At 35.7% G+C, this 12,259-nt stretch overlaps 1 protein-coding gene across 3 annotated transcripts in view; it reads right to left on the minus strand.

Annotated features, from left to right (window-relative positions):
* Positions 1-2,765: 2,765 nt before the first annotated feature.
* LOC109077431 (protocadherin-9-like) overlaps positions 2,766-12,259 on the minus strand; it is a 245,197-nt gene continuing 235,703 nt past the window's right edge. For all 3 annotated transcript variants that reach the window (XM_042757495.1, XM_042757496.1, XM_042757494.1), the window contains one exon: positions 2,766-4,963. In XM_042757495.1, the coding sequence (XP_042613429.1) occupies positions 4,587-4,963 (377 nt within the window). In that variant the 3' untranslated portion in view covers positions 2,766-4,586. The remainder of the gene's footprint in view (positions 4,964-12,259) is intronic.

A 12,259-nucleotide genomic window follows, 5' to 3' on the forward strand; every position in this document is an offset into this window, starting at 1 on the left:
CTCCATCGCTCATATATATGTGTGTTCCTGTGTCTCAGTGGTAAAGCATTGTGTTAATAGCGCAAAAGGTTGTGGGTTCAATTCCCAGGGAAAAAAAAATTTATAGCCTGAATACACTGTAAGTCAACAGTCTGTTAAATGCATAAATGTAAATATATATATATATATATATATATATATATATATATATATATATATATATATATATATATATATATATATATATATATGCATATTTTAAAGTGTCGTTTTAATTATATGATAGCAAAAGCTTTCTTTCATGAATATTCAAACAGAACTTACCTTTGTCACCAGTTTAATGCCTTCTCACTAATGAATGAATGAATGAATGAATGACTGTAGACTTTTGAAGGGTAGTGTACTGTATATGTCAGGCAGGAAGAAACAAAATAGTGAAAGACTTTGGTTTGTTTCTGACACAAAGCTATGACATCAGAAGACTTGGAATACATGATATTTGACTGCTTTACAGTAGCTTTTGTCCTTTTATGAGCTTGAAAGCCCCTGGTCACAATATTCTTCCAATCTATGGAAAAGAGTAGCATGAACCTTCTGTGTAAATCCAGTGGAATAAAGAAAGTCATATGGGGTTCGTAACCGTATGAGGAATTTCAAAACGACAGATTTTTCATTTTACGCTGAACTACTCTTATTGCTATCGGATCTTTGTCCACAGTATGAATCCCCACAAACCAATGATCACATCTCTCGTTCCTGTTCCACACAAAGACCTGAACCTGCTCATTATTTTCTGCCCTATTGATATTACACACAATTTCAAGACAGATTTGTTCCATTTCTCTGCCTCGTCCAATGAGCACTCAGGAAAATTTGGCAACTTTCAGACTTTCTTCGACCAAATCTCAGTTGGGCTGCTCATCTGCCACTCACCGGCCCAGCAGAGGCCTAGTGCGCATCGGAAATTGTTCTCAGAAAGCCATGCGAATAGGAAATGGGAACGTTTCTTTTACTTCTTGTGGTGTGACACTAATTTGCTTCCCCTTGCACTTCCAAGGCAATTAGCTTTGAAGCTTTTCAGAAGGTATTCTTGCCCAAGTAGATAGCTAGCGTGGAGAATACGAATTTAAGCAGGTCCACTGGGGGAGGCTAGATAAACATATCAACAGAAGGAGGAGAAACCAGAGAGAGCAAAAATGTGGAGGGGGGAGAGCAAAAGAAATATAATTACTCCAACTGCTCGCCTGTATGCTTGGCCTTCATTACTGGGCATCAGTTTCATGCTAAATTCACTTCCTAGCAATTTGCCTCGGAGCCAAAGCACAAGCACCAGACAGTGTAAACAAAAACTCTATTGACGGCTTGGGCAAAATGCCACCTCCGAAAAACACGGTGAAAGAGTGAACGAGGAGAGAAAGCTAAATGAGAACTCCACAATGTGCTCGGCCCACACCAACTTGTGATCTGTCTTCTGAATAATAGTCACTGGAAACCAAGGTCACAAAGTGTTTTGACATTATTTTGTTTGTAATGACCAGAAGCACATGGAATCTGTGTATGAAGAAACAGCCGCAGATATCTCACATTCTACATATCCCTCCCATGGAAAACATTGGTAACACTTTACAATATGGTTCAGTTCATTAGTATTAGTTAATGCATTAGAGCAGCAAATTCTGAGTTTATTTCGGCGAAAGCCATAGTCAATAGTTAGTTAATAGTGAGAATTGTACGTTAAAAGAAAATGTGACTAAATTACCAAATTATAACAAAAAGTTGTTAATCCACTCAAATCAATCTAAATTAATAAATGCTGTACAAAATTTAATCGTTCTTGATACCTAATGCATTCAAACTAATGTTAACAAATGGAGACTTCTTGTAAAGTATTAACAAATACATTGTCTAAATTGATTAAGCTTATATCTGCCAATAAGAGTGTGGTACTATCAGCACATTTTACCACGTTTTTAATGTATTTCTATAGAAGTTTCTTCTAAAATAAGTGCAGAAAACTCTATCTGTGCTGATGAAGACTGATTGTGCTTTAGTATTTGTGAGATTGTTAAGAAGCTATGTTGTGATGTACCAAGATGAATAAAGATACAATTATGCAATAGTTGTTATGAATATGACAATTTGTACTAGATATATCATAAAATGTAACATATTATGACATACATAATACAGTAAATCAATGATTATTAGGTATTACTGGCTCATAAAAGTTTACAATGTACTTTGCAACTGGATATTACAATCACCTGAAGAGTTAATGTGACTGAAAAAAGAAGAGAGAGAATGTCGGAAGGAAAAATCAGCGGGTCTCATCTTAATTGTTTTGCTCAGAGAGAAATGAGATTAAATGGAGACTTGCTTATGTTTCCCTTTTTCCAGATATTTCACATGAGAGAGAGAGAGAGAGAGAGAGGAGAGAGAGAGAACCTGCTAAAGAATATACTCAAAAGTTTAATAATTGAATATAAACACAAACATTTTAATTCTCATCAAAATCTTTATATGTTCTGACTGTATGTCAACATGTTTTTCTCTTTTCTGTCCATTTATATTTTTCCTACAGAAGCATCTGAGACACATGTTGATACTGTTAATGGGACTTCAATTAAATCTCCTGAGCTCTAAAAGATCAACCACTGTGCAATAATATTGCTTGATGACCATAAATACATGGTGGATTAAGCTATTGTTAAATATTTATATCAAAATAATGTAGCGTTTGAAGATGAGGCAGTCCAGAGAGGAACAAAAGAAGGCACAAACATGCATGAATTTAAAACATTTATTGCAGTAGCGGTATACCTGTAGAGCAGTAACAAGGAGTAACTGTTTAAATATTTATGATGGCAAACGTCCCCACAACCAATAAACATACTGCTGAAAGCAACTTACACCACTCTTGTCTCTTTTCATTTTTTTATACCTTTTTTGTACTTTAAATACTGTGATCCAACATAAAAGTGCAATACAAAATGAATGACCTCACTGCGTAACAAACCAATAAAAGAAGTTGAAACTAAGTGATTTTAAAGCTATTTCATCTTGTTAAGCATGCAGTTTCATCATCTGAATTGGCTGCCATGCCATGTGACAAAAAAGGCAAAAAGAGCGGCCCAAACATTTAAAGGAAAAACAGAAATCAAACCAAAATCTCAGTCCTTGAATTATGCACATGCTTTTTTGATCATGTTCGGTTATTGTTTCTGTCTTTTAATACCCCCTACATTTTGAAGAGTGTATTTTTATTTATTTATTTTTTACTCAGGAATCACTGGCACCTGACATACAATTACTGTGTTTGGAATTCAGAAATAAGGGGCTGCTGCGATGGTTTTCGTAAAACCTGTAGATCGGTACGATATGTAGCATATGTCATGAATTCACAGACATGAAAACTACACACTTCTCTTGCATGTCAAAAATTGTGGGCATACACAATATATTATGAAAGAAAAAAGTTCTCAAAGTTTGCAAATATTACTCTCAATTAAAGCACGAGTTCAATTAAAAATGTACAAGAATGACATTTGAAATTAGATGTCGAGAATTTACAAATATATTGCTGTTGAATCGTAACATTGTTCTTCTTTTTTGAGAAAAAGACATCAAGCTTTCCGTTTCAGTAAGTAGAAATTGAGCATTTACATCAATAATACAAAATAGCTTTGAAAAAAATAAGTTTGCCAGGTTCATCGACTCGAGTAAATGCAAAAAAATGGGGCAGTTGTGCAATGTCATGACCGACTGACATTATCATCCGGAATTCGTTAGTTAAATCTCCGCCAGAGGGGGTGTGGGTGCATATTTACGTGAGTGTGTGTGTGTGTGTTTGCTTTACAGATCCAAAATGTGGTTTTCTGTTCCAGAAGACAATGACGTTAATGACAAAAGGCCAATAAAAATAATGTGCCTGTACGATGAATGATAAAAGACAGCTGTCATGTTCATTGATCTATTCCATGAGATTATTACAAGTACATAAAATCGGTTAGTATTAAGTCCTATTTACAAACACTTCAACGATGACAGACTAAACGGTTTCCACTAACAGTGTTATTAGCACAATGCTTTCTCGATTTGTAAAATCCATTTTCTCAGATGGTGTAGATTAACATAGTCCCAAAACAGCTCAAAAACAACCACGTCACAATATTTGTATATATTGGTCAGCCGTTACATCTTTTTTATAACCGTGATACATAGAGCACAGCCCTGTTTTGTTTTGTTCATCTTGAACATTTGTTGGCAGTCTCTGTTCAAGATGAAGTATACAATGATTCCTTTTAATGTGAATTTGCAGCAAACCAAGGGAGTTTAAGGGCAGCTATGGATTTGCATGAGAAGATCTACGCAGACAGGATGTCGATGAGCCGGATTCGCATAGTATACTGTCCTGCATAAGCGATAAAGTCTAAGGTCTACTCCATACATGTAACTATCACACCACATTAGCATCGATCTAAGAAAAGAAGGGAAAAAAGAGGAATGGACTAAAGCTCTCAAAAGTTGCTGGGATGATCCAAGAGAGAAGACGGACACAAAATAACACCCCACCCCACCCCACCCCCAAAAAATAAACCATTAAACTCTTAAAGCTGCTGTTCTTTAGGACTGTCAGGGCCGGAGACGGGCTGGTAAGATTTCAGGCTGGCCAATGGGATGTCGGCCAAGTGACCGCTGCCGCCGCTGCCAAAATGTCCGTCCGAGCTCCCGAAGGTCTTCCTATCTCCAAACTGCTCCTGGCTTCCGCGTTCACCTTTCCAGCTGCGGGTCAGGGTGTGCCCATTCAGCAGTCTCTCTTTAGCCCACTCCTTTTGGTTGTTGAAAGAGGAAACAGGGGACTTGGGTGAAGGGTACGAGCTCAGGCTCGGTGGCATCCAACAGTTGTCGGAGTGGCCCAACACCAGACACTCTTGGGTGCACATCTCTGTGGCCTCTACTAAGCCTCTTGGTCCTAGAGGTCCATCTGGGGACACAAAGAGAGCAACATAACTTAGAATTGTCTGTCAAGTTCATAACCAAAGCATAGATCTGTGACCTGTGACATATCTCACACAAGTCATTTTTTGAATAAAGTCCATAATATGCCAATAAATCTTGAAGAATATTATATGAATAAAGCTCACATTGAAAGCATTGATAAGGAGTGCCAAAGCAATTTGATGTCATTCATTTTAAATTTTAAAATGATTTTACATTTTCAATCTCTTCCCAACCAACCCAGAACAGACTGCATTAGAGGAAATTAATTGGTTATAATCATTAAAAATAAATACTAAAATAATGTGTGACTTTGAGACTTCAGATGAAGCTTGTAGTTGTATAAGACCCTGAATAAAAACAGAACCTTTACAGCTTATGCTTCAGATACTCCAGTAACATAAAAAACTGGAGAATGTCACACAGCGAATAGAATTCTCAAAAACAGATACAAAACCAAATGGTCCTGATCCAACTTGATATCCAGAACACATATGTACTGATCCAAGGGGTGGAGATCGGTAGGTTTAGGGGTGGAAATGGGATCCAAGGGGTGGAGATCGGTAGGTTTAGGGGTGGAAATGGGATCCAGGGGTGGAGATGGGTAGGTTTAGGGGTGGAAATGGGATCCAAGGTGTGGAGATGGGTAGGTTTAGGGGTGGAAATGGGATCCAGGGGGTGGAGATGGGTAGATATAGGGATATGTAAAGTGGAAGGAGTTTGATCTCGAGTTGGAGTTGGTGCACCACTGTAATACCAGTGTACTTACATGGTAACTCCTCAGGAACTGTCCACTTAATATAAAGTGTATCATTCTAGACACCAACCACAATTTATATGTAAAGCCTAACTTACTGGCCGCTGCTGTGTAACATGAGTAATTACATGACAAATCTAATATAAAGTGTAACACTTTCTTTACCAAAAAGTGCTGTTAGTCCTGTTACACATTTGTACCTTAATTACCAAAAAGTGTTGTTATCAATGTCCAGTTACACATTTGTACTTACACATACCATTCAGTGGGTTGTTACATATGTGTAGTTACACAAACATTAGAGCTGTAGATACTATGTATCACTGAGTACTTACACTGTGGTTACATACTTCATACACATCTAGTTACTATGTAAGTACACAGGTATTAGGGACACAATATAAAGTGGAACCTAATTATTATTATTATTATTATTATTATTATTATTATTATTATTATTATTATTATTATTATTATTATTATTATTATTATTATTATTATTCAGGGTTCTTTGGGGTTGGTTAAGGTGCTATATACAGTATATATATTTATTTTTGGGGGTGTTTTTGGTTGTTTGTTTTGTTTTTTTTTTGTTCTCTAACTATCTCTTAGTCTCTTACCCTCGGTTTCACAGACACGCTTAAACCTAGTCCCAGACTAAAGTGTAAATCTGAGGTGTTTTAACTGAAAGAAATTGGCACTGACTGCTCTTAAAATATATTAGTGCCTTTGTTTTGTCTCAAGATGTACACCAGTAATGTTTTTGTTTGTTTGTTTGTTTGTTTTCTAAGGCATGTTAATAAAAATGACTTAAATGTCCTAATTGAACTATGACCTAATCCTGGTTTAGTCTAAGCCCTGTCTGTGAAACCAGACCTTAGTTTAGTTTAGAGAAAGGATTCAAAAAGGACAATACTACTGGACACTACTGAGAAAAGTCCCCAAATTAAGATGTTAATAATGTTATATTATTATGACAGATGATAAAAATTATAGACAAAATGTTTTATTATAATTTAAAATATTGTTTGTTTTATTTCTATATGCCCTTGGTTTTTATAGCGTTTGACTAGACTGTGTCTTGGGCTGTTATCACAGACCACTGGCTGCACTGTTCTCAGTCCAGCTTAAAAGCTTCACTCTCCCACCAGCTGCTGAGTGATAAAAACTTGATTTGAAAGCAGCTTGAATTGCTAAATATAAAGTGGTGTGAGATTAACACAAGCACCTCATCTCTACACAGAAGAGCTCTGATTCAGCAACACACTGAATATCCCTTCATTTCCTTATTTCACTCACATCTGTCACACCAACAATCAAACAAAAAGCTTCCCGAATACACACCAACATTAAACATGTCATTACCACCTGTATTCAGGCAAAACACTTTCATAATGCTGTAATATAATACGATTCTGTTGAAAACACACTTTCATTTTAACAGCACTCTGCGAATCCCGGACACAAGGCATCTATTATTCATACACTCCATGTAATACAATACTGTTTGGAGCGCTAGGGTTTCAATCATGCCTCTAATTTTCACCATAACAACTAACATTTCTAGCATTTCCTACAATGAACAAAGGCTTTTGAAAAATGCATCGTAGAGGAAGATCAGAGAATGATGTTTTGTGCTTGCGAGAAAAGTATGATCTGTATATGAAAGACAGCCACATGCCGTAGCCGGACGGAGCCAATGAATAAATAAACAGGGAAAAGATGAGGGGAAAAAAGCCAAAGCGCCATGTCTCTACATAATCGGTGTGATAAGGCATAAGCGACTGCCAGAGTTACTGCAGGGAATGGAAGAATCACTGAAGCAAGAGATAGTTATGGCATCACTTTAAAATGCATTGAGACAAAAGACTGATGACTAATAGCATGATCAACATAATTAGAACACAGCGAGACGCAATACAAAACAACGCTTTTCTCTTGGTTCGTTCTTTTTTCTAACCTAAGAAGATATGCCAACATTCTCAATGTTTGTTGCTGTGTAATTTCATTTAGTTAGATTCTCTTGAGTGTACAGTAGATGGGAATCAAAAGGAATTAAGCTGAACTCTGATTCATTCAGTGGTGGACAGTAACAAAGTATTTCTTTTTGTTACTGTACTTAAATATATTTTCCAAGTATCTGTACTTTATCAGAATATATATATATATATATATATATATATATATATATATATATATATATATATATATATATATATATATATATATATATATATATATATTTATATATATATATATTAATTTGATGAAATTTGTTTGGATGAAAATCATCTTTTATTACATTCCAAAGCGTAATATTTTTGTTTTTACTCCACTACTTTTCATGTCATTTCTTTTTCATTTTGAACTGGATAAATTGTCACCCAGTCCAAGACACGATACAGTTGAATGAGCTGATTATTTTCCATTAACTGGTTAAATCAATTTACAAATCACACAAATTGGACTGAAAAGATTGCAGCTGTTCCCAAGTCAGCGACTCTGATTTAGATGATTTGTTTAGAGCGAGTCTCCAATTAACAATTCAGTAAATTCACAAATCTGAAATTAGCGTGTGAGATCCTCAGAGGTTGAGCATGACTGATGGCATGAGAGGTAAGTTATTAAATATATATATATATATATATATATATATATATATATATATATATACTATATATATATATATATATTATATATATATATATATATTAAATAAAATGATTAAATATAAAAGTTATTATAAAGATTCATCGATCAGTGGTTTTTATTTGTAATACTTAACTACTTAAGTAAATAAAAAAAAAATAAAAAAAATACATTTGTACTTCAACTAGAGTAATATTTTATTTGGGTATCTGTACTTCTGCTCAAGTGCTTGGTTTGTGTACTTCATCCACAGCTGATTTCTATAGGTGCCAAAAAGAGAGCATCTTTCGTATTATTTATGAGTCTTGGAGCACCGAATTATTTACAAATAAAATGCCACTAGTCAGAATGGTTTTGTGAAGTGCTAAGTGAATATTTGAATGATTTGCTCTTGAACTTCTCACATGAACTCTCACAAACACACCAAGGAGAGCTAAAGAGAATGTCAGTACTCAGGTAAATGCCTATTAATATACTTTAGCACACTATTGAGTTGATAATGAACTATTTCTTTTATAACAGTGGCTCCTGTCTGAATATTGATCCATCTACAGTACATCTACAGAAGAATACAGACATTGATGAATACATCCAAACATCATGAAAAGTACTCAGTGTCTTGTAAAGGAAATATTTCTAAAGAAGCAATTCTCCATGACAAACCCTCCTCTGGAGTTAATCTATTCCTAACAAGGCAGCTCCATTGCTCTCGACATCAGACTAATAAGATGGGCCATTTGGTGTTTCTGCATCCCATAAAGCAGTGTTAGATTCAGCCCTCATCCCTCATCATGACTAAAGCTTGATACCTGCTCCAGAATCAATGTTTCCATCACTCTGACATGTTTGTGTGAGTGCACGCAATGCAAATAATGGCACACGGTCTGATTTACATTCATAATGTGTGATGAAAATGTGGAACAATGCAGCAATGATCACATCAGCAACAAATAATAATGAATCCACTATGCACGCTACTGTTCAGAGATTTTTGTCACTTTTTTTTTTATTATTTTTTTTTCCACAAGGTATGCTCGTGCCATTTATAGAAGCCAGCTTTATTTCCATGTTAATTTAAATATTTATCCCCAGAGGGAGTCCTGTCACTCTGTCTGTTATCAAGGGAACTAAAGAAAAGAGCAGCCTCCTTGCATTGAGACATATGTGTTTATTACAACATGATGGTGATGTTGAAAGAGTTTGTTATTTTTTGCCACTCTGTAATTCTCAGGCTCCTGTAGGCATTCAGCATTTCTGTCTTCCAGATGGAGTCAAAATGGTTTAATTACTGCTACCTCCTCAGAACAAACTAAATAAACAGTATTATGACCTGGTTGTGGTGCTAGTATCAAATTTCTGTTTGTACAGTGCCACAAGAGCTCTTGTCTCTATGAGAAATGGAATATACAGGTGTGATCACTGAATATTTTATATAAATAATTATAATATTTAATATTTAATTCAACTGCTTAATGCCATCTCAGCATCTCAAGCTGGAACAATCAGTCAATAAATTAGTAAACATATAGATATTATAAGAAAGTCTCTTATGCTTACCAAGTTTGCATGCATCAAAATCAAAAATAGAGTAAAACCCGTAATTGTGTGAAATATCATCAAAATCTAAAATAAATGTTTTCAATATTTATATACTTAAAAATGTAATTTATTCCTATGATTAAAGATGAATTTTCAGCATCATTACTCCAGTCTTCAGTGTTGCACGATCCTTCAGAAAACATTCTAATTTGCTGATTTGCTACTCAATAAAATTTCAAAAATAAATTTATTTGAAACAGGAATCCTCTGGCACATTATTAATATCTTTATTGTCATTTTTGATCATTTTTTCATCAATGCATACTTGCTAAATAAAAGTATTTACTTCTTGCAAAATACCAAAAAAAAAAAAAAAAAGATTATTCAGAAATCATTCTAATAGTCTTTGTTCATTTTAACCACCTGGGAAGATACAAACACAATTTTGTTTTCTTGGCAGAATACTAAAACCTCTGCACCCTGACTCCCGGTAACTGCATCGAGCCAGCCAATCAGATTGAAGTTTACCAATTTGGAAAAGGCAATTTTGTGTACAATATTCATTAGACAGTACACTGATGATCTGTGAGTCCTTGCTTTCCCCTTCCCCACAAATCGCCTGCACGTCGCTGAGCTAGACGTAGTCCATCCCTATCACTCCTCTAATGGTCTCTGAGGAGGCATAGGAGCATGGCATTATGGGACTGACATGAGGAATCATGAGGGATGAATTAGAGACTGAGTCACGGTGACAGGAAAATGAATTTCACAAATGAGATTGGAAAGAGAGAGGGCGCTGAGAACGAGAGCAGAGAGAGAGAGAGAGAGAGAGAGAGAGAGAGAGAGAGAGAGAGAGAGAGAGAGAGAGAGAGAGAGAGAGAGAGAGAGAAAGCATGTCTCTGTTTGAACTTGCCCCACATTTCCCCCTCTAACAGTGTATTATGAGTGTGAGAGCTTTCAAACCACAGTAACTTTATGGTGAATTTGAGAGAATTTTCTGATTTTTGACAGACGACCCTTGTGCACCACAGGAAATGGAGAAAGATAGAGAAAGGGAGGAAGCACACACTTCACAGAAGAAAACAATTTCACCCTCAAACTCCACCGATGAAATGCATTTCCTTTATTTAAAAACACTCCGCTTTTGAATGAGTTACCTGTTCAAAAGGCTGTACATCAAACACCCGAGGTTACTCAAATGGTCTGCATATAAAGTGCTGTGCTCAGTGACCATAATTGTACAAAGAAAGATAGAGAAACCATTTTTTACATCATTTGCTGAAGGAAATGTGATTGGTGCTTGCCACTGCAAAAATCACTGGCAGGATGCTACTGAATGCTGTGTGTGGTTGCTAAGGTGATCTGAATGGTTTTATTTATTTATTGTTTATTTAACTTTATTTTTATTATTATTTATATTTATATTATTTATATTTTATTATTATTATTATTATTATTATTATTATTATTTTATTTATTTATTTGTGGGTGGTTGCTAGGATGCTGGTAGTTGGTTGCTAGGGTCTTCTGTGTGAATGCCTGATATGCATGTCGAGATATAGCATCAACATTTTGCTAAGTGGTTGCAAGGGTGTTTTAGTATTTAGCTGCGATGCTGTGGATGGTTGCTAGGCTGCTGGTAGTTCATTGCTAGGGTCTTCTCAATGAATACTTAATATTTATGTCAAGATATGGATTGTACATGTTTCACTATGGTTGCTAGGACATTGCTAGGGCTTTGCTACAGTGTTGCTAGGTGGTTTCATACTGGTTCCGCCTAGTAACCACCCACAACATCAGAGTAACATACTAAAACACTTATCCAAATTTCATAGATACTTTTGATTTGGATTAGTTTAAATGCCTAACACTAAGTGAGAGAAAGAGAAAGAGTAAGAGTAAGAGTAAAAGAATAATGGAACTACAAAAATGACCTTTACCAGGAAGTGTGCTACATATTCAGTTCAACCAGGGAAATGTTAGGTCACCACGGTGATACCAATTCTCCCAAAGCCTCTTCGATCAATGTATTTCAAACCTATTTCCCAGCTTCCTCTGTCTTAATGATATAATTTCAAATGCAGAGTGAGATCGATCATGTCGAATGACCCTCTGCTCCAGCCATGTTAACTAAATTACTCTTGCTCTGTTCTCTTCTCATTTTGTCCCTTGATTTGTGATTTCCATTCCGCTGACAGAGTTGCATCTTCCATTAACATGCAAATTGGTGCTCCACAAGACCTGTCTCAAACATATGTCCTGTCAACTGTGCATCGACCTGCCATTAGGACCTGTTGTGTTGAGCTGGATGCAACAAATCCAAGATTGTGCAGATGA

This window comes from Cyprinus carpio, chromosome A6 (genome assembly GCF_018340385.1).
Source record: "Cyprinus carpio isolate SPL01 chromosome A6, ASM1834038v1, whole genome shotgun sequence".
In the NCBI taxonomy this organism is placed as follows: Eukaryota; Metazoa; Chordata; class Actinopteri; order Cypriniformes; family Cyprinidae; genus Cyprinus; species Cyprinus carpio.